This window comes from Arvicola amphibius, chromosome 3 (assembly GCF_903992535.2).
Source record: "Arvicola amphibius chromosome 3, mArvAmp1.2, whole genome shotgun sequence".
NCBI lineage: Eukaryota > Metazoa > Chordata > Mammalia > Rodentia > Cricetidae > Arvicola > Arvicola amphibius.
The window spans coordinates 90390837-90412549 of record NC_052049.1 but is presented as its reverse complement, the minus strand read 5'-3'; the positions used below and the strand labels follow the sequence as shown (position 1 = coordinate 90412549).

The window sequence follows — 21713 nt, the reverse complement described above, 5'->3', positions numbered from 1 at the left end:
AGTCTGAGACAATAGGGTTCCCATCACCTGTGACACAAATTCAGTGTGCCCTCATTCCCCTCCAGACATAGGGGCACCCCTACACCTGGGGCTGATCAACCCCAACTGAACACAAAGAACTTCCCACCCGGGGACACAGACCTTTCGTTGTCCCCCGTGCACTCATATCTGGGATCAGGGAAGACTTATGGTCAGGGTGACCGCTTGACACACCTTTGGGGAGGTCCCGGACTTCTGTGTTGGTTTAAGTGCCAGGGTCCGGTTGGGGACCTCTGGAGCCGCGCGACCGCCTTGCCCAGCCCCGCCCCGCGACTGGACGCGCGGCCGCCCCGCCCCACTGCCCGCTCCTGCTGGCCCTTCCGCCTCACTCAGCGGCGCCAGGGAGCAGGACGGGCATCGGGGCCATGCAAAGGACAGCGAGCAGAGAGCTGGCCTTGGTAAGAGGGAGCTGGGGAATCCTCTGACCCCACGTCCCTGGTGTATCCCCAGATTCAGAAACTCCGGATATCCACCTCTCGTTTTCTACCCCTTTCTGCCAAATGGATGTGCCCTGGAGTTCCCACTTGGGGATTCACACTTCCTGACCCCGCGACGCGGCTGGTTTGTGGGGTGGGGATCGGGGTCTGAGACTATCTCGGGAGGAAGCGACAAAAAGATTCTTTGTGACATTGGACTATGAAGTGTCCCCAAATGATACCCCATCCACTCAAGACCTAAGAGGAGGGTATCTGTGGAGCAGAGGGACCCACCTGGGATCCCACCCAGAGTCTCGAGTACTCTGCTCGGGAAAGAGGCCCAAACTTACAGGCCAGGGCAGAGGTGGGGTCACTGCTCTGAGCCCGCCTCCACATCCAGGCGCCTCTGCAAGACTGGGGCGAGGAGACTGAGGACGGCGCCGTGTACAGCGTCTCCCTGCGGCGGCAGCGCAGCCAGCGCTCGACCCCAGAGGGGCCTGGAGACGACCAGGTGCGGAAGGGGCTGGAGGTGAGCAGGTGAGGGCGGGCTCAGCCCGGGCTGCAGAGGAGAGGCAAAAGCTAAGAGCAGTGGGGCCAGCAGGAAGGGCGGAGCTTAGAGGCGACCAGGTGAGCGGAAAGGACCTGGGGGCGTTCAGGTGACTGGGTATAAATTCAGGGGTGGGGCCAGATGATAGCGCGTCCCCAGAGGTAAAATGACTGGCACGGTGCAGGAAATCTGAAAGGGGGAGCAGCAAGGTGGGGGGTGGGTGGGACCGAGGCTTGGCCAGTGAAGCGAGCTTGCAAGGCTGACTGAAGCCTAGGGTGGCCCGGTGAGGAGGGAATAGAAGGCACTGCTTAGAGTGTGGGGTGTCTGTCCTACGGGGTTGATGTGGGTTTCGATGGGTGGACATCTATTTAGGGAGTCTCAGATTTTCAGAAATGAACACAGTCAGAAGCAAAAGAGGTGCCAGCGACGGGTGTGGTTGGAAACAAGGTGCTTGGGACACCCCTCATGTTATTCCATCCACCGCCTCCACCGCAGGCTCCCACCCCGGTTGCTGACACCTTCCTCCAGTACCGCACCAGCAAGGTGCGCGCGCTGAGGGCCGCCAGACTAGAGCGGCTGGTGCATGAGTTGGTGTCCGGAGACCGTGAACAGGATCCTGGCTTCGTGCCTGCCTTCCTGGCCACACACCAGGCCTTTGTGCCCACAGCCCGAGTTCTGGGCTTTCTGCTGCCCCCGCCGCCGCCGCCACCACCTCCTGGGTCAGTCATTCTCAGGAGACTCTCGGGTCCCCAATTTCAGAACCCCTTCTGCTCCCCCCCGCCCCCAGATTTAGAACCCCAGAGCACAGGTCCTAAAAGCTCTATAGCTGCGTTACCATCTGATAGAGGCTTTTCTTCCCAGGGTAGACAGCAAGAGGGCAGAGGCACAGGATCTGAACTTCAGCAAGCATCTGAGGTTGGTTCCACCCCCAAAGCCCCCACCCCCACCCCTGGCCCAAGGGAGCGTGGGGGAAGGGACCTCAAGGTCAGGACTGTCGGCTGCGCTGCGAGGTTGGGAAAGTCTAGGTCCTTGGTCTCAGTTTTGAATCACAAATCCTTCTCCATTCAGGGCTGTGGTTTCGGTACTCGGTTCTTGGCTGCGAGATCATCCTCAGGACTTCTGGGATCCCCCTACCCATCAGAACCTGGGGAATGTCCTAATATTTTTGGGCTGGGCAGCCCCAGGAGGGGCAGAAGCCAGGGAAGCAGAGAAGCTTCTAGAAGAGTTCTTGGAGGAGGCTAAGGGAGAACAGGCAGAGGAGGAGCAGCGACTGGCTTGGGCTGGTAAGGGACATTTAGTGCTGGTGATTCTGAGATTGTGCTACCCCTCTCAAAATGACAGACCTTGAACACATTTTTTTTTTAAAAAAATAACAAGAACAATTTTATTGTTGAGGTTCACCACATAAGGAACTTTATTAAAGTGTTGCAGCATTAGGAAATAGAACACATTTTTTAAAACTTATTTTAGTGCTTGGAAATAAACTCACCCTTTTTGTGTACTAGGCAAGCACTGTAGGTCTGAGCCACATCTCCAGCCCTGGAAAACGCTTCCTTTCCTTTCTTCCTTCCTTCCTTAGTGTGTGTGTGGTGCATGTATGTGTTTGTGAACATGGTGCGCGTGCACGTATGTGCACACGAATGTGGAGATCAGAAGGCAATGCTAGGTGTTTCCTCTGTTGCTCTCTACTGTTATTGAACCTAGAGCTCACCCATTTGGCTAAACTGACTTGCCCTTGAGCCCCAAAGTTTCTCCTGTGTTTGCCTATCCAGGACTGGGCTTTCACTACTGTGCCTTGTGGTTTGTGGATGCTGGAGATCTGACTTCAACTCCTCACACTTGCATGAACAAATATATTACCCCCTCATGGGCAATACTTTTAAGCTAAATGAGCCTTATTTTCTCCACCTGATCATAAGTCTTTTTTTTTAGATTTTTTAAGGTATTTATTTATTTATTTATTTGGTATACAATATTCTGTCTGTGTGTATGCCTGCAGGCTAGAAGAGGGCACCAGACCCCATTACAGATGGTTGTGAGCCATCATATAGTTGCTGGGAATTGAACTCAGGACCTTTGGAAGAGCAGGCAATGCTCTTAACCTCTGAGCCACCTCTCCAGCCCCCTGATCATAAGTCTTTATCAAAAGATATTAGCATTTGCTTATTAGTATCCTCCTGCACTCCAAGATTCTCCATTCTCTGATTTGGGATGTCACTTAGTGGCTGAATGCTTGCCCAGCCAAGAACAGCAACCTGGGTTCAAATCCCAGGCCTGCCAATTGCTGATTGTCTGACCTTGATTAGATCTCTCCCCCTCTCTGAGATTCTGTTTGCGAAATGGGAATGGTAACAGTGATTATCTCATGGAATTTTCCATTTAGCATGTGTTGAGACCACTAGCCTTGGCCATATTATGATGGACTAGGCTTACCAACCTTCTGGGAAAGGACATCCAACACCAAGAAATCAGTACGCAGCAAGGGATGGCTAAGTGTCTTGGTATTTTGCTTAATTTGTATTCATTGCTACTGTGTGTCTGGCACATGTGTCTGGGTTCCTACATGCCATAGAGTGCTTCACTCCTTTACAGTTATATGGGTTCTGTGTTTTTAATGGCTGGGCCATCTGACCAATCACATTATTATTATGTGTTGTTTTATTTTACAAGACAGGATCTCAGGTAGCCCAGGCTATCCTTAATATGTAGCCAAGGATAACCTTGAACTTCTGATATTCCTGCCTCCATCTCCCCAGTGCTGGGTGTTATTTTTGTTACGGTTGTAGTCTTCTTGCTTTGTTTTTAATTTGTTTGTTTATAACTTTATGCGTTTGAGTGCTTTTCCTGCATTAAGTGCACCGTGTGCATGCAGTGCCAGCCAGCATAAGTCAAAAGAAAATCTCTGATTTTCCAGGCAGTGTGGTCATAGTTCTGTTTTGCTTTTCGAGACGGAGTCTTGCTATATGAGCACGGCGCTGAGTCGCAGAGAGCGACCTCGGGCAGACGTGTGGTTTACACAGAGCGAGGGACTGAACTCAGGGCCTCCTCAGTATGAGGCAGCACTCTGCCCACTGAGTTTTATCCCCAGTTCCTTCCCTGGAGTGTTGGATCGTGTGTGTGCCACCAGCCTAGTAATAGTGTTTGTCTCTTGGTTTTGGTGTTTGTTTTTCTGTTTATGAAAATAGGGTTTCTCTGTGTAGCCCTGGCTGTCCTGGAACTCAATCTGTAGACCAGGCTGGCCTCGAACTCAGAATACGCTTGCCTCTGCCTCCAAAGTGCTAGAATAAAAGGCATGCACCACCACCACCCAGATGTTTCCTTTTTTGTTTTTTAATCTTTATTTATTTATTCGTGTATTTATGTTGCCGGGAACTGGAACCTAGCTCTGGTACAATCAAGGCAGTTTTCCCACGGGATCTAACCTTTTAGGTATCTACCGGGGTGGTGGAGTGGGTGCTAGACATCAATTGACATCTTATGGTGAGCAGGAAAGTACCAGCAAACACTAAAGAAAAACTGGTCCGCTGGAAGCCAGCCTGGGCTACACAGTGACCTCCAGGCCACTCAGGGCTACATGGTGAGACCCTGTCTGGAAACAAAGGAAGCTGAGGAAGGAGAAAAGATTACAAATCTCACTCAGGTCTCCTTGGAATGTCACTTCTGGGGCGGGCGAGAGGGCTCACAAGATTAAAGGGCTTGCAGACAGGTCCTGAACAGTCTGAGTTTGGTCTCTGAGACTCACGTAATAGGAGAGAACAGGCTCCTGAAATTTGCATATGGCACAATGGATGCGTGTAGTTTTATTATTCATTTGTTCATTATTTATTTACATTTTATGCATTTTTGACATGTGAGAGTGGCCCACATGCGCCAATAAGCCATCTCAATGAACGTAAATGAAGTTTTGAGTTTTGTTTGGGTTTTTTGAAGACAGTGTCTCAGCTCACTGTTGTAGCCCAGGCTGGCCTGGAACTTGCTATGTAGCCTGAGCTGATCTTGAACTCATAGAGAGCCTCCTGCCTTTGCTTCCTGAGTGCTGGGATTAAAGGCAACCAAACCAAAAGAAAGAAGTTTCACTTCTCTTGAGAATGCCTGTCCCGTCCGTCCGACACCTCTGAGGCTGCCTTGTTTTTCTGCACACTATTTATGGTTGATTCCTGGCTTCCCTATGTCCCGTGAGTGCAGGAGCGAAGGATGCTATTGGCTTTGTCCCCACAAGCAGGACAATTAGGATTAGCTCACGAAATAATTGTCCTCTGCTTATACAGAATCATCGTCTCATCCGTGTTTGAGCTCATCTGATTCTGTGTCCCTAATCCTCATCCTTTAATCCCTCAAACCCTGAGCTCAAGTGGCCACTTCCAGCTCTTGAGAGAAGCAGCTACTTGCCTATGCCTACTGGTGATATTACTGAGAAGTTTCCTTTCCCACCATCAAGTTTCAAATCTTTTGTTACATTTATTTTCTTTATTCTCTGGTGGTGGACTGAGTGAGTGTGGCCATCAGTTCTCTCCCTCCACCATGTGGGCCATCGGGAGGGAACCCTTTGTGTGTGAGTGGCTAGGGACTGACCTAGGGCCTCACCCCTGTTCTGCCACAAAGCCACAAAAACTTGGGGCTTGGCTTTCTGGGGTTTTTCTTTTGTTTTATTGGATATAGCTGTATGTGTCTGAACCCACTATGAAGATTCTCCCGACCTCAGGTTTTCAATCTTGCTCCTCTGGGGTAACAGGTGCTCACCACCACATTTAGATAGAATTAGAGGCTATATTTTATTTTACTTTTTAAGATTGAATTTTAATTATATATGGTGGGGGGGGGAATGACACACAAGGGCAGGTGCCTGTGGAGGCCGGAGATTTTGAATTTCTTGGAGCTGGAGTTAGAAGCAGTTGTGAGCTGCTAACTAACTTCCAGGCTTCTGGAGAAATACTATACGCTCTTAATCTCTGAGCCATCTCCAAGCCTCTGTTTTTATTTTTAATTGTTAACATTTATTCATTTATTTTCATGTATGGAACATATGTCACAGTGTATGTGTATACACGTGCGTACGCACATGCGTGTGTGTGTGTGTGTGTGTGTGTGTGTGTGTGTGTGTGTGTAAGTCAGAAGACAGCTTTTGGGAGTTGGTACTCTCCTTCCATTATATGGCATCGGTTTCGGGTCTTTGGCTTTGACAGCAATCTCCTTTAACCACCAAGCCATCTCAGCAACGCCATGCTGCTACCACCCCACCTTGAGGCAGAGTCTCACTCTGTAGCGCAAGCTAGCATGAAACTATATAGCTGAGGTCGGCTTCAAACTCATGGCAATCCTCTTGCCAAATGCCCTCCCACCAATGTCATCAATCGGAGGCAAGGAAAGGGGGATGTCACAGAATAAAGAAAAGGGAAGAACACAGTGAGGTGTGGTGGTGGCATATTCTTGTGATCCCAGCTGTGGCAGGAAGATGGCCATCCTGGGGTGTAGAAAGTCTCCTCCTAAAAACAAAACTAACAACAAAACCACTCAGGGTGGGCTGCTGAGATGGCTCCACCAGGTAAAAGCACTTGCTGCCAGACCTGGACCCTTGAGTTAGATTCTTGGAACCTTCAGGATGGAAGGAGAGAACCAACTCCCATTGTCCTCTGACCTCCGTACATAAACTGTGGCACTTGCGGACCCAAAAACACACATAAAATTAATTATGTAAATAAAAAACAAAACACTCAGGGTGTTGTTCACAGGTGAGGAGGTGAGACTCAGAGACACAGAGGCTCTTGCCTAAGGTCCCACAGGCAATCTAGACTCCTGCTGAGATTAAAGGCGTGTGCCACCGTCCGGCCTTTACTTTTGTGTATATCTGTGTGTGTGTGTGTGTGTGTGCGCGCGTGCGCGTGCGTGCGTGTGTTTTGCCTGCATGTTTGTCAGTGCATCACGTGTGCATGGTGTCCACAGATGCATCTTGTAGATCCTGTAGGTCCCCTGAGACTGGAGGTACATAGAGGTACAGAGTTGTTAGCTACCACGTGGGTGCTGGGAATCCAACCTCTGACCCTTGGAGGAGCAGAAAGTGCTCCTAACTGCGGAGCCATCCTCTCAGCCCAAATGTGAGTTTTAAACATTGTATCTATTCCCCAGGCCCTCCCAGGGCTGCCCAGTCTCCCAGATCAGAATTCTCAGAGGACTTTGAGGAAGACGAAGGCCCCAGTTCTGAAGGCCCCGAGCTCCTGGACTTCAGCGTGGATGAGGTGGCTGAGCAGCTGACCCTTATGGACGTGGTGGGAACCCCAGCTAGCGGCAGGGTGGGAGGGCGTGGGAGGCCTGTACTGATGAGCACCCACCCATCTTACCCTCTTCTTCCCTACGCAGGAGCTCTTCTTGCGCGTGCGTACCTGTGAATGTCTGGGTTCCATGTGGTCTCAGCGTGACCGGCCAGGAGCTGCAGGCATTTCTCCCACGGTGCGTGCCACCGTGGCCCAGTTCAATGCGGTTACGGGCTGCGTGCTGGGCTCGGTGCTCGCAGCGCCTGGCCTGGCAGCCTCGCAGAGGGCACAGCGCATCGAAAAGTGGATCCTCATCGCCCAGGTGTGCATCAGGATGGGACTGGGGCGGGCCAGCAGCCGGCCTAGGGTGCGACTGGAAACCAGCTTGCTGAAGCTGAGGATTAGAGACTGGAAGTGGATGTGTTGAAACAATAGGATTGCAGTGGGGAATGGGAAAAGGGGGGGGGGACAGATCAGGAGTACGGGGTGCCTAGAGGAGTAGGGAGGGGAAAGATGATCCTGGAGGACTTGGGAAAGGATCTTGGATGCAGATGAGAGGCTGTGGGCACGTGTGAGAACTGAGGGACTAGAGAGATGGATAGATGGGAGAGCCAGGCTCAGCCAGGAGGGGTTAAGAGCTGAGAGAGGGGAGGGGCTCGTTGGAGAAAGGGAGCAGGTCGGTTTACCTGCTTAGCCACTCAACAGGTGAGGCCTGGGGTCTGACCTGGTATCAGAAAAGCCCAACCTCAAGTCCTGTGTAGTGGCATGTGTCTGTAGTCCCAGCATTGGGGAGGTGGAGGCAGAAAGGTCAGCCTTGCTCTGGAACCAGAAGTTGTCTTTAAAAACAAAACAAAGGCAGCACGACACAGCTATCGAAGGAGATGCGCCTGAGAGGCGGAAGTGGAATGTAGGCGCTGACCAGAGCCGCCCCCTTACTCCCAGCGCTGCAGGGAACTTCGCAATTTCTCTTCATTGAGAGCTATCCTGTCGGCCCTGCAGTCTAACCCCATCTACAGGCTCAAGCGCAGCTGGGGATCTGTGAGCCGGTGAGTTGGGTGCCCCATGCAGTAACCCCGCCCTGGCGCTGACTGTTCCCTCTGCTGACCTGATCGTGCCGCTCTCCCCCCCCCGTCCTCCCGCGGCCCCCCCCCCCAGGGAACCACTGTCCACGTTCAAGAAACTGTCGCAGATTTTTTCTGATGAGAATAATCATCTCAGCTGCCGAGCAATTCTTTCCCAGGTATTGGGTACCCCCAAATCAAGAAAGTGCTGTGGCTCATGCTTGGAAGGCTGAGGCAGGAGGAACACTGTGAGTTTGAGACCAGCCTGGTCTACAGAACAAGTTCCAGGGCAGGCTCCAAAACTACAGAGAGAAACCCTGTCTCGAAAAGCAAACAACAACAACAACAAAAATACTCAAAGTATGAAGACAGGGAGATAGCTCAGACTGTGAAGTGCCTTCTGCACAGGCACGAGCCTCTGAGCACAGAAGCCAGCAGCCACACAAAAGCTGAATGGGAGACCTCTGTAATCCCAGCAGTGAGGGAGGCAGAGGCAGGTGGACGGGGGCTCTAGATAGACAATCTAGCCAAAAGCATCAAGCTCCAGGTTATAAAGAATACAGAGGAAATCAATACAGGAAATACTTGATATTTGGTTTTTTTTTTTACTTTACTTTGTGAGTATTTGCCTATATGTATATGTATGTGCCATGAACATGCGTGAGGGTCTACAGAGATCAAAAGAAGGCATCAGATCTCCTAGAACTGGAGTTATAAATGGTTATGAATGTGGATGCTGGAAATCAAACCTGGTCATTTTCAAGAACAAGTGCTCTTACCACTGAGCCATCTCTCCAGTCCCAGGATGCTTGGTGTTGACCTCTGGCCTAACACACACACACAACACACACACAACACACACATGCATACACTCACAAACATATTCACACACACATGCATACACTCACAAACATTCACACACACAAACATGCATGCATACACTCACAAACATATTCACACACACATGCATACACTCACAAACATATTTACACACACACAAACCAAAACAAGGGACTCAGAATGTGGCTTAGTCACACGTGTGAACCCATGTAAGTCAGCCATGGGGTTAGCCTCTCACGCCAGCACTTGAGAGGGAGAGGACAGGGTGTTCAAGGACAGTTTCAGCTACAAAGTGAGTCCAAGGCTATCCTGAACTCCAAAACACCTTGCCTCAAAACAAAACAAAAAGTAAACAAATTTTTAAAAAAGCAGGGCCTGGTGACACACACTTCAGTCTCAGTACTTGGGAGACTGAGGCAGCCTGGTCTACAGAGTGAGTTCCAGGGCAGCCAGGGCTAAGGGGACTTAGAGCCATTCTCAGGGAAGCATCGTATCCTCAAAACATCCTTCCTTCAGGGATCTGCAGCAAAGCCGACTCCAGCTTCTATCTCCAGCTTACTTTCTCTCTCACTCACCGGCAACATCAGCCTTATTTATTCATTCAGCAAAATGCAAGAAAGTAAAAGGAAACGCTTTCCTAAGGGGCCTAGGGAGGAGGAACCATGTTCTGGGAATTTACCTTGCTAGGGGTTTTTCAAATGAGGGCCAGCAAGAGTAAAGCTCTGATTAGAATTGAGTGCTCACCCTCAGTGTGAATTCCATATAGATGAGCATGGAGCCTGATTCCTGGGTCTGAAACATCCGATACCCCTCAAGATAGGTGTGTGCTGTGCCCACTCCCCTCCTTCAGGTCTCTTCTAAAGACCTCCACCTTCAAAAGCACCTCCCCACCACCTCCACACTCCCCTCCCCATCTCCACACTCCCCTCCCCACCTCATGGCCCTTACCCACCTGATGGCCCTTGTTTCTGCCTTCCTTTTTATGAGTTATCTTGGCTGTCCCGGCCATTTTGTCTCATTTGGTCACCCCTGGCTAATTATGACCCAAAGCTGTACATGACAACACAGTAAATTTTCAGTTAATACCGTGAGGGGCTGGAGCTGGATTCGGTTGGTAGAGGCTTGCATAACACGATGAAACCCTGGGTTCCATCTCTAGCACTGTATAAAGTGGGTGAGGGTGTACGCACCTGTCACCCCAGTACTCAGGAGGCAGTGGCAGAAAGAGCAGGAGTCCAAGGTCACTCTATGCCAGCCTGGGCTGCAGAAGACCCTGTCTCCAACAACCAAAACTAAAGCAAAGCAAAAAGTGAAATGAAAGAAGAGAAAGGAAAGGAAAAGAAAAATACCTTGTTAATGTATAGTCAAGGCAGGTAGCACACCCCTGTAAGCACAGAACTTGAGACAGGAAGATCTCAAGTTTGTAGCCAGCCTGGGCTACAGTGAGACCTTATCTCAAAACAAACAACAAACATCAGGGGAACCAGCACTGGTCAAGAGCACTTGCACTCTTTGAGAGGATCTGAGTTTGGTTCCAGGTTTTCATCCACACGGCTCACAATCACTTCCTATTCAGCTCCAAGGGATGTGATGCCCTCCTCTGGCCTTCTGAGGCACTGCACACACATCTACACATACCCATACTCATATACACACAAAACAGACAGCCAAACAAAATTTAAAAACCTTCCCAGTGAAGGTGTATCTCAAACGAGGAGGACTCAAGAGACAAAAATCAAAGCTACTGTGTGCCAGGCATTGTCCTGACCCTCCGAGAACCAAACATATACTTGTTCCTGTAGGAGACACCAGCCCAAAGGAGGACAGAACAGACTTTGCTGTCTGTCTGAATAATGCCCAGAAGTGAGCCCAGGGTCCTTCCAGAGGTTCCCCAGTCAGCCTGTTCTAAGTAATCCGGGAACAAACATTTTCTTGCCATCCACTCTGGGGGCACAGAACTTGCTCCAGAACTCCCTGGGTTCATGCTCTCTCTGTCCCCAGGGTACTCTACACCCTGTGTGGCACTAACAATTCATTTGTGATGTTCTTTTGTCTTTAGACAGGGTCTCCTGTAGGATAAGGATGCCCTGAGCACCTGATCTTCCTGCCTCTATCTTGAGTGCTGGGCTGACAGGAGAAGGCTGCCACAGTCAGTCTGTGTACCACTTGGGGTGGAACCCGGCAGTTGCAACTGAACTACAGCCCCAAGCCACAAAAGTCAGCCCAGGGCTGACCGGGTGGGTCCTTTCCCTGCTGAGCCACCCCCCAGCTAGTGGTCTGTTAAGGCAGTGTGGGTATATGTGCCAGTCTCAGAGTGGTCTCTGTGCGAAGTGTCAAAGTGAGCCTCAGATTCCTTTAGTCTTTTCCTTCCCAGGAGGGGACCACTGAGGGACCCCATGATGATGACTGCCTCCCAGGAAGTCTGCCGTCAGTAAGTGATAGGGTTCAAGATGGAGATGGGGGTGGCAAAAAGGACTCTCGGAGAGGGACCTGGGGTCAGTGATGCCACCGAGTAACTGAAGTTTTGGGGTTACAGAAACTGTCCCCAGGTCCTGTTCCCTACCTTGGCACCTTTCTCACAGACTTGATTATGCTGGACACAGCCTTACCGGATATGTTGAAGGTTTGACCCCTTACCTTTGACTCCTGACCCCTGCTCTATTACCCCCAATGCATCACCTTTGATCCTGCCTTGTACCCATCTCCCCAATTCACATACCATGGTGGCTCACACCATCCTAGCTTTTGATCTTGACTTTCGACCCTTGACCCCGGATGCTGTAGCTCAGGCCAGTTTTGCTCCCTCAGGGAAATCTCATCAACTTTGAGAAGAGGAGGAAGGTGAGTAGGTGGGTACTTGGGTGGGTGGGATGCCCCAAGGTGGGGAAGCAGGGTGGGGCAGGGTCTCAGTAGACACCCCCTCAGGAATGGGAGATCCTGGCCCGAATCCAGCAGCTACAGCATCGCTGCCAACTCTACAGCCTGAGCCCCCACCCACCAATCCTGGCTGCCCTTCGAGCCCAGCGCCAGCTCAGTGAGGAACAGAGGTAACCAACCCACCAAGTCTAGTTCACATACAATCCACCTTTCCTCCCCTTCCAGAAGCTTCCCAGACCATCCTGAGGACAGCCCCACCCTGTACCCTTTATTCTCTCCGTCTGAAGGTCACTACCCACCTCCAACTCAAAATTTGAGCCCATCCTATACTCTGATTTCAACCCTTTATGTCCAGCTAGTCAATCAACTTGAATGCCCCACCTGTCTTCCCGTGACTTCTGATCCTGTCATCCAAATCTGTGGCCCTGATCATCAGCTCCTCAGTGACGCTGGCTTTAGTGTCCATCTGGCCACCCAACTCAAGTAGCCCTATTGCTTCCTTTCATTCCGTTCAATGCATGCCATGCACTGTTGATCCCCTAAATTATCTGACCCTGAACTTTATTTAACGTTGGCCCAATTGACTCTTCACTTCACCCTGTGGTTTCTGTTTTGTTTTGCGTTTGCTGTGTTAATCCCTCATACACGCTAAGTGTGTGCTCTACCCCTCAACCACGGCCTCAGCCCTTCACTGGGGACTCTAGGCAGGGGCTGTACCCCTCAACCACGGCCCCAGCCCCTCACTGAGAACTCTAGGCAGGGGCTGTACCCCTCAACCATGGCCCCAGCCCCTCACTGGGGACTCTAGGCAGGGGCTCTACCCCTCAGCCATGGTCCCAGCCCCTCACTGGGGACTCTAGGCAGGGGCTGTACCCCTCAACCATGGCCCCAGCCCCTCACTGGGGACTCTAGGCAGGGGCTCTACCCCTAAGCCATGGTCCCAGCCCCTCACTGGGGACTCTAGGCAGGGGCTCTACCCCTCAGCCATGGTCCCAGCCCCTCATTGGGACTCTAGGCAGGGGCTGTACCCCTCAACCACGGCCCCAGCCCCTCACTGAGAACTCTAGGCAGGGGCTCTACCCCTCAGCCATGGTCCCAGCCCCTCATTGGGGACTCTAGGCAGGGGCTGTACCCCTCAACCATGGCCTCAGCCCCTCAGTGGGGGCTCTAGGCAGGGGCTCTACCCCTAAGCCATGGCCCCAACCTCTCACTAAGGGATTCTCTGCAAGCACTCTATGTGTGAGCCACACCCCTAGCTAATCTCACCCTGTAAGTGCTGTGCACCCCACTAAGCAAACAGTTCACTGCATCTATAATGCACCCTGGTACCCCAGTGAATCCTGTTTCTATCCTAACCTGACACCTCACCCCTCTTCTCTCCCCACTCTGTACTTGATTGACAACTCACAGTAACTCTTACCTCTCGATCCTTCCTCTGCTTCCTGTTCCCTCGCATGCTGGACCTCTCCAGCTATCGGGTCTCCCGTGTCATTGAGCCACCAGCTGCCTCCTGTCCCAGCTCCCCACGTATCCGGCGGCGAATCAGCCTCACAAAGCGTCTCAGTGCGTGAGTGTCAGGACGTTTGCCGTGGAAGCCGTGGGGGTAGAGACAGGAGGTGGGGGGGGGCGTTGGGCAGGGGTGCCCAGTTTCAGAGCTAAACCATCCCTTCTCCTCACCCTAGGAAGCTGTCCCGGGAGAAGAACTCTTCCCCTAGTGAGAGTCCTGGGGACCTATCCTCACCAGCCTCCAGGTGAGTAGGCAGGCCAAAAGGGACTGGCAACATCAGGACCAAAAGTCCGGCCAGCCCTCCTACCTTGAGTTCTGTGTTTTCACCAGTGTGTCTCCAGGGTCTCCTCCATCCAGCCCCAGAAACCAAGAACCTCCTCCTGGTAGTCCTCCAGCCTCCCCAGGACCCCAGAGCTCCAGCAGCAAGGTACCATGATAACCTGTGGTTGTGTTGAGGACAAGGGCACAGGGTTCAGTATCTGTGTGTGCACATGTGTGTGTGTGAATCTGGTGTGTGTGTATGTGTGTGTGTGTGCGCGTGCGCACGCAGCACTGCAGGTATGTATCGCAGAGACTGGCTGCTCTCTGCTGCTTTTTCTGGGAGACTGCACCTCCATGGCCATATGAGTCGTGACCATCTGGCTCCTCCTGTCTGATTGGATTTCCACCTATCTGTAAGCCACACCAGGTATAATCCCCATACTTTTTTTTCCCTAATAAACAATACTCCAGCCAAGTGTGGTGGTGCAGGCCTGTAATCCCAGCACTTGGGAGATGGAGGCAAGAGGACCAGAAGTTCAAAGCCGTCCTTGGCTACATAATGAGCCTGGGTTCCATGATATCATGTCTCAACAACAATGACAAAAACAAATCAAAAACCAAAACAAAACACAAAGTACTGGGATTGGACATAAAACCTTTCAAGTGCTCCACTACTGAGCCGTGTTCCCAGTCCCTTACGGGAGATTCTTTCTAGACAGGGGCTCAACCGCTGAGCCGTATCCCAGCTCCTCAGTGGCAGACTCTAAGTCTGTGACGAATTGCTGTGCTCCCAACACTTTTATTACGTTTTGTCTTGAGACAGGGTCTCACTAGGTTGCCGAAGCTAGCCTTGAACTTACGGTCCTCATACCTCAGACTTTCCAGCAGCTGAGATAATAGTTCTGTGCAACCAGCTCTGCTCTAGCCGCCACTCACTTCTACAAGGATATACAAGTCTAGAAGTCTGCATACACGACAGGGAAATGCCCCAAATATCCATAGGACTATGCTTGAGGTTGCTCACTGATGGTGTGTTGTGGCTTTCCAACTGTACACTGTACACTATGTGCTGTCTGCTCTGGAGCCTGCTGTGAACTTGGCTTTGTGTGTCTATGGGTCATATGTCCATCTGTTTCTATAACAGGGAACTGGAGTCTGTGTGTGAGGGGATGACATATGCTCAGTCTTGTGTGTGTGCCCTAACTGTGTGGTCCCCAGTCTCTCATGTAGGAGGAAAGGAGTGTGAGGACTCTGGGGGAGTCATGTGTGTTCATCAGCTGAGTGACTATAGTGGGGAAAGAGCCCCGTGGTCTTCATCACACAGATGAGCAAGACCACAACCTCTCCAACCCCACACTGCCTACAGCCGCCTCTGAACACAGACTCCTCCACATCCTTGACCCTGAGCAACCCTCGAATTCCTCTCCTTGGGCTGCAGACCTCAGAGGCCCGTGTCATTCGAGTCAGCATCGACAATAACCATGGGAACTTGTATCGGAGCATCTTGGTAAGGGACAAGGAGGGGACAGCTTTGTCCTTAGTTCTGGGACCCTGTCCCCTTACCACCTGCCCCTCTTCTAAAAGTTTTAATTACATATATGTATATATATATATAATATGTATGTATATATAGTGTGTACACACACACACACACACACACACACACACACACACACATATATATATATATATATATATAGAGAGAGAGAGAGAGAGAGAGAGTAGGTCAGATGACAACTTGCAGGAATTGGTTCTTTCCTTCCACCATGCAGGTGTCAGGGACTGAGCTCAGGCTGTCTCTTGGAGTAGTCTTTACCATGCAAGTGCCAGGGACTGAGCTCAGGCTGTCTCTTGGAGTAGTCTTTACCATGCAGGTGTAAGGGACTGAGCTCAGGCTGTCTCTTGGAGCAGTCTTCACCATGCAGGTGCCAGGGACTGAGCTCAGGCTGTCTCTTGGAGCAGTCTTCACCATGCAGGTGCCAGGGACTGAGCTCAGGCTGGCTCTTCACGTGTCAGGGACTGAGCTAAGGCTGGCTCTTCACGTGTCAGGGACTGAGCTCAGGCTGGCTCTTCACGTGTCAGGGACTGAGCTCAGGCTGGCTCTTCACGTGTCAGGGACTGAGCTCAGGCTGGCTCTTGGAGTCTTTTCACCTGCTGAGCCACCTCACTGGTCTTTTCCTGTCTTTCTTTTCCAGCTCACTTGTCAGGACAAAGCCCCCAGCGTGGTGCAAAGAGCCCTGGAGAAGCACAATGTGCCTCAGCCCTGGGCCCGTGACTACCAGCTCTTCCAGGTCCTACCTGGAGACAGAGGTAAGCAGGGACATCTTGCATTGAGCTGGACTTGGGACCAGAGCTGTCACTGCTGTGACAAACCCCCAGACAGCAGCTCAAGAGAGGAAGGGTTTATCTTGGCTCACAGTTGGAGAGCTACAGTCCGTTATGGCGGGGTGAGCACGGAGAAGCTCCAGGCTGCTGATCACTCCACGCAATGCTACCAAATGTGGACCAAGTATTCAAATACCCCAGACCATGAGGAACATCCCAGTTCCAACCACCACCACCAGCACCCACAATCACAGGTTGTTCAAGCATTGAATGTGAATGCCCTTAGCTTAACCGGCTGAAGAGGAAGAGTGGTGGCAGTCATCTGAGTTCATTGTCACCGTAGACCCAGCTTGGCTGGGAAGGGGTTGGGGAGAGGTTGGGCTGTGGGAGAAGCCATTGGGATGATAGAAAGTTGCCCAAGGAGCACCCAGACTTTGCAGGCCACCCATCGTGGTCCCCATTTCCATGCAGAGCTCCTGATTCCGGACAGTGCCAACGTCTTCTATGCAATGAGCCCAACTGCCCCTGGCGACTTCTTGCTGCGTCGGAAAGAGAGGACACGGCATACACCTTCAGCCTCCCCAACCTGAAGCAGCACTCCCCTCACTCTTGGGCACAGGCACCACGGACAGCTTGGTACCTGGCTTCTACCACCATCAAAGTAGGGGTCCATATCCTGGGGACTCCCCAGCATTAACCCTCAGACACCATCTCTCTGACTTCCTGGGCACTTGGCCATTATTCTAAAAACATGGATGTGTGAGAAAAGTGTAGAACTCAGAAAAATCAAGAGCTTTAAGAGCTGGGAGCTTAGCTTAGTGGCAGGGCATTTGCCCAGCATGTCCTAGACCCTGGATGTTTTCAGCACTCCCCAAAATAAAAGTCCCATGGGGTGTAGTTAAGTTGGGTCCTGACACGTGGCAGGCAGGATTTTGAGATCCAGCACTGAGTATATCCAGCATGTTGCCACGTGCACATAATCCCAGTGCTCAGGCGGTGCAATTAGGAAGGAGAATCAGTTTGTCACCCTTGGCACATAGTGAACTGAAGGCAAACCTGGGCTACATCATGAAACTTCATTTTAAAAAACAAAACTAAGAAAAGGTTGAAAAAAATCCTCTCGAGAGTTCAGGGTTTTCTCCCCCTCGCTTTCAGAAGGTGCGACCCTGCCTCTCCACCACGTGAGTGGAGATGTGGGAGGAGGGCAGGGGTTTGTCAGCACTTGCAAATACAGGCAGCGAGAAACTGGGCGTGGCCGTGAACCGCCGTCACCCCAGCACTGCGGAGGGAGGAGGATCTCGAGTCCAAGGTCATTTTCAGCTGTAGTGGGAGTTCCAGACCAGCCTGTGACATCATTCCGTCTCAAATGAGCAAAGAGAGACAGTGTAGATGAAGTGAGCTCAGAGGTAACCTCAAAACAGCAGCAGCATGTTGGCTTCCGAGCTTCTGCTGTAAACTAGACCTCAACAGGAAGGGGCTCTAGGTCTCACCAAGTTCTTCCATTTTCAAGGGGTCTGTACAATGCCTTTGTGAGGAAACCTCAGTTCAGATCTCCAGCACCCACATAAACAGCAGGGCATGGTGGGGTATGTCTGTGATCCCAGTCTAGGAGTGGAGAAAGGCAGGTCCCCGGGGTTCACTAGCCATCATTCATGTGAGACCCTGCCTCAATGATGTTGAGGGTAATCAAGATGACTCCGTGTGTAAAGGCGCTTGTGAGGCAAGCCCAGCGACCTGAGTTCAATCCCAGGATCTGTGAAAAGATGGAAGGAGAGAACGGACTCCACAAAGGGATCTTCTGACCTGTGTGTGCACCAACCCATGTGTTCCCAGCACACATTCCAAAACAGGGTTTCTGTGTGTAACAGCCCTGGCTGTCCTAGAACTCACTCTGTAGACCAGGCTGACCTCAAACTCACTGAGATCCACCTGCCTCTGCCTCGTGAGTGCTGGGATGAAAGGCGTGCACCACCACCGCCCAGCTGCCAGCACACATCTTATATACACACAAAAGAGTAATAAGTAAATATTTTTAAAGTAAGGTAGAGAATGATAGATATCTGATACCAACCTCTGGCCTCCATGGGAGTGTGCATCAGTGAGGACACACACGCATAATATACACCCATAAATCCTAGTGAAATAGGCACTTGCAAAAAAGAAATTGATATCTCCTGTATTGAAAAGTCCAATAAGGGTGAGGCAGTAGTGATATCATTCAGGAGGCAGAGGCAGGAGGATCTCTGAGTTCGAGATCAGGTCAGCTTAGTCTACAGAGGAATTTCCAGGACAGCCAGGATACACAAAGAAACACTGCCTTGAAAAAACAATGCGCAAGAAAAGAGAAAGAAAAGTCCAGTTCGGGGCTGGAGAAATCGCTCAGTGGTTAAGAGCACTTCTTACTAAGGATGGCTTCTATTCCCAGCACTCTCAAGGAGGCTCACCACTCCCTCAGCACTTGGCACTCACATGGAGGTGACTCTGATTTGCTCTGAGAATAAGATTGTCTGTTCTCCCTCAAATTCACTCACCTCATATGGAACTAAAGCCACTGGTCTTCAGCCACTCAAAGTAAAAGCCACAGATGTGCTTGCCGCTCTAGCACACAGAAAGCCAAAGGTGAAGGAAGATAGGCTTAAGGGCAACCCAAGTTACGTAAGAGACCCTTTGTCAAAGCAACATGAACACTTTTCCTGTGTTAGGGCTCAAACCCCAGGCCTTGTACGTGGTGGGCAATTGCTCTGCCACTGATCTACAACAATGGCTGCTTTGTCTGACTCCTGTAGCAAATATGGTCACGTGATTAATTCTTGGCCAATGAGAGATACAATGAAGGGAAGTTGGCCAATTCCAAAGGCTACTCTTAAATGGGAGGGGTGAGTCTTCCCCTTCCACATTTCCTGCTTTCTGCTGGTTAGAATGAAGACATGAGATAACTGGTCTGGTTGAGTAGTCACATCCTCTGAGTAACTGAGCAACAAGTGGGAAGGCACCTGGGCCCCTGGAGTCAGACAGCTGTTGTGTGGATTGCTGTCACTTGGAGAATAATGCCAGAAATAAATTGCTATCTCCTTCTGCTATCCTTGGTTTTGTCATAGTAGCCAAAAGAACATTTTTATGCTAGAGGTTGGTGGAGCACTCCTTTAATCCCAGCACTAAGGCAGGGCAGGTGAATTTCTGAGCTTGAGACCAGCCTGATCTACAGAGAGGGTTCCAGAACAGCCAGGACTGTTACATAGAGAGATCCTGTCTCTAAAACCAAACCAAACAAAGACAAACAAACAACAAAAAAGAAGATCCTTGGGTGTCTCACTTAGTTGTTTGTTTCTATAATTATTATGATCGAGTGTGTGCTGTATACATGTGTTCACAGGCAAGCACTTACACAGGCCAGAGGGAGACTTAAAACATCTTAGTTGTATATGCTCCATCCTATTTTTTGTGACAGGATCTCTCACTGAACCTGGTGCTCACCTGTTCAGCTAAACTGGCTGGCCAGTGAGCTGCAGGGATCCATCCACATCTTGCTGCAGTGAGATTCATGCAGAAACTCCTCATCCTGCCTTTTACATGGGTACTGGGGATCGAACTTTACCTACCAAGCCATCTCCTTAGCTACTGTTTTCTGTTTGTTTGGTTTTGTTGTTGTTTGTTTTAGTCAAAAATCTCCTTAAGACCATTTGTCTCAGACTGGAGAGATGGCTCAGAGGTTAAGAGCACTAGCTGTTCTTCCAAAGGTCCTGAGTTCAATTCCCGGCAACCACAAAGTGGCTAACAACCATCTATAATGAGATCTGGTGCCCTCTTCTGGCATGTAGGCATACATGCAAGCAAGATAATGTATAAATAATAAATAAATCTTTTTTAAAAAAAGACCATTTAGGCGGGGGGTGGTGGTGGTGGTGCACACCTTTAATCCCAGCACTCGGGAGGCAGAGGCAGGCGGATCTCTGTGAGTTCGAGACCAGCCTGGTCTACAAGAGCTAGTTCCAGGACAGGCTCCAAAGCTACAGAGAAACCCTGTCTCGGAAAAAAAAATTTGTATGTGTGGCATCATCTCATTTTCTCATTTTGAACTAGCTTGAGAGTGTTCCCCCTGCCCCATACAGATTTCTAGGCCAGGCATGGTGCACATGCCTGTAATCACAGCATGGGCTTGGGGGAGAGGAGCAGAAGCAGGAAGACCCCTCTGAGTTTGAGCCTTTGATACATAACCAAGCTTTCTCCGAACAAAGCCTATTTCTTGAGGAAGAGAATCCCACTGATATCCGCCTTTTGTTGTTTTATGTGTTTGATCATTTTGGCTGCATATACATATGTGTACAGTGCTCATAGAGACCAGAAGAGGGGGTTGGATCCCCTGGAACTGGAAATACAGACAGTTGTGGGGCACCATGTGGGTGCTGGGAATCCAAACCAGGTCCTCTGCAAGAGCAGTATGTATGTATGTATGTATGTATGTTCATATTTATCTCTCTACCAATCTATCCATGTATGTATCTATTCATATGTGTATGTACATCTCCATACATATATCTTTGTGTGTGTATATCCATACATGTATCTATCGTGTACATACGTATGAATTTACCTACCTTTCTGTCCATCTTGGTGGTGCTGGGGATAAACCCGAGGCTTTCCACTGCTAGGCAAGTGCTGTACCATGAGCTACACCTCATTCAACTTTTTTTTTTGTTTGTTTTAAGTAAAGGAAGCTAGGTGTGGTGGCACAGGCCTGTGATCCCAGCATTCAGGAACTGAAACAGGAGGATTGCCACAATTCCAGAACAGTCTGGGCTATTTAGTGACACCCTGTCACTAAACAAACAAAAAACAACAGAGCAATACTGGAGCTGTAGCTCACTGTAGAGCACTCGTCCAGCATGTCTGAGGCTATTGGTTCCGTTCCAGCACCACAGAGACCAGAGATGGTAGTGCATGCCTGCCATCCCAACACGGAGGAAGTGGAGGCAGGACAGAAGTTCAAGATCATCCTTAGTGATTCATACAGTGAATTTGAAGTCAGCTTGGGATACAATAAGACCCTGTTTCAAAAAAAAAAAAAAAAAAAAAGTCCGGGCTGGTGAGACCTAAGCCCCAATGCTGGGAACCACATGGTAGGAGAGGGCTGACTCCCAAAGTTGTCCTGTGCCCTCCATAGAGCATTGGGGCATGCACACACGCACACAATAAATAAATGTTTACGATTTTTAAAATCATAATATATTCCCAAATCTGTGTAATCCACAAACAGAAAACACCATAACATGTTGTTCGTCAGACTGCACGGCCTGGTCCCGCTCACACGTCCAGTTGGTAGTCGACTTTAGGGTTTTTACTTACCGGACTGAGGACGAGATACCGCCTAGTGCAACAACACAGCTTCCATCTGTGTCCTGCTGGCCTGCGCAGCAGGGTAGATTTACAGACGCCCGGACTAGACGTGAAGAAGGTAAGTCACCTGTCCGTAACCCCTCCCCCGAAACAAAACCCTACTGTCTGCCCCACCCCCCTACACTGGTTCTGGCGGCGACTGTGCCCAAGAGGGCCCCTGTTCCCTCCGGAGGCCTGTGGCTTATCTGTCCCCGACTG

General features: G+C 50.5%; 1 protein-coding gene across 3 annotated transcripts; it reads left to right on the top strand.

Annotated features, from left to right (window-relative positions):
• The first annotated feature begins 384 nt into the window (after nt 1-384).
• Nucleotides 385-21461, top strand: Rgl3 (ral guanine nucleotide dissociation stimulator like 3). Of its 3 annotated transcripts, XR_005284750.1 has the most exons (20): nt 385-437; nt 856-984; nt 1498-1721; nt 1864-1917; nt 2071-2285; nt 7126-7265; nt 7357-7572; nt 8193-8296; nt 8406-8490; nt 11526-11582; nt 11688-11774; nt 11960-11992; nt 12077-12198; nt 13500-13595; nt 13711-13779; nt 13866-13962; nt 15163-15303; nt 15992-16106; nt 16593-16782; nt 21376-21461. XR_005284750.1 is itself a non-coding variant. In XM_038323915.1 (19 exons), exons 1-19 carry the CDS (start codon nt 405-407, stop codon nt 16709-16711), a joined length of 2118 nt encoding a protein of 705 aa, XP_038179843.1. In that variant the 5' UTR covers nt 385-404; the 3' UTR covers nt 16712-19201. The 3 variants fall into 3 exon arrangements, 2 of the variants coding, with proteins under 2 accessions (XP_038179843.1, XP_038179842.1); XM_038323915.1 differs by lacking the exon at nt 21376-21461 and having other exon boundaries at nt 856-966; nt 16593-19201; XM_038323914.1 differs by lacking the exon at nt 21376-21461 and having other exon boundaries at nt 16593-19201.
• Nucleotides 21462-21713: the final 252 nt, after the last annotated feature.

Coding starts and splice junctions, on each gene's coding strand:
- Rgl3 (XM_038323914.1), top strand. CDS start 405: ATGCAAAGGACAGCGAGCAGAGAGCTGGCCTTG. Junction 1,722..1,863: donor CCGCCGCCACCACCTCCTGG/GTCAGTCATTCT, acceptor TTTTCTTCCCAG/GGTAGACAGCAAGAGGGCAG. Junction 11,583..11,687: donor TCCCAGGAAGTCTGCCGTCA/GTAAGTGATAGG, acceptor TTGGGGTTACAG/AAACTGTCCCCAGGTCCTGT.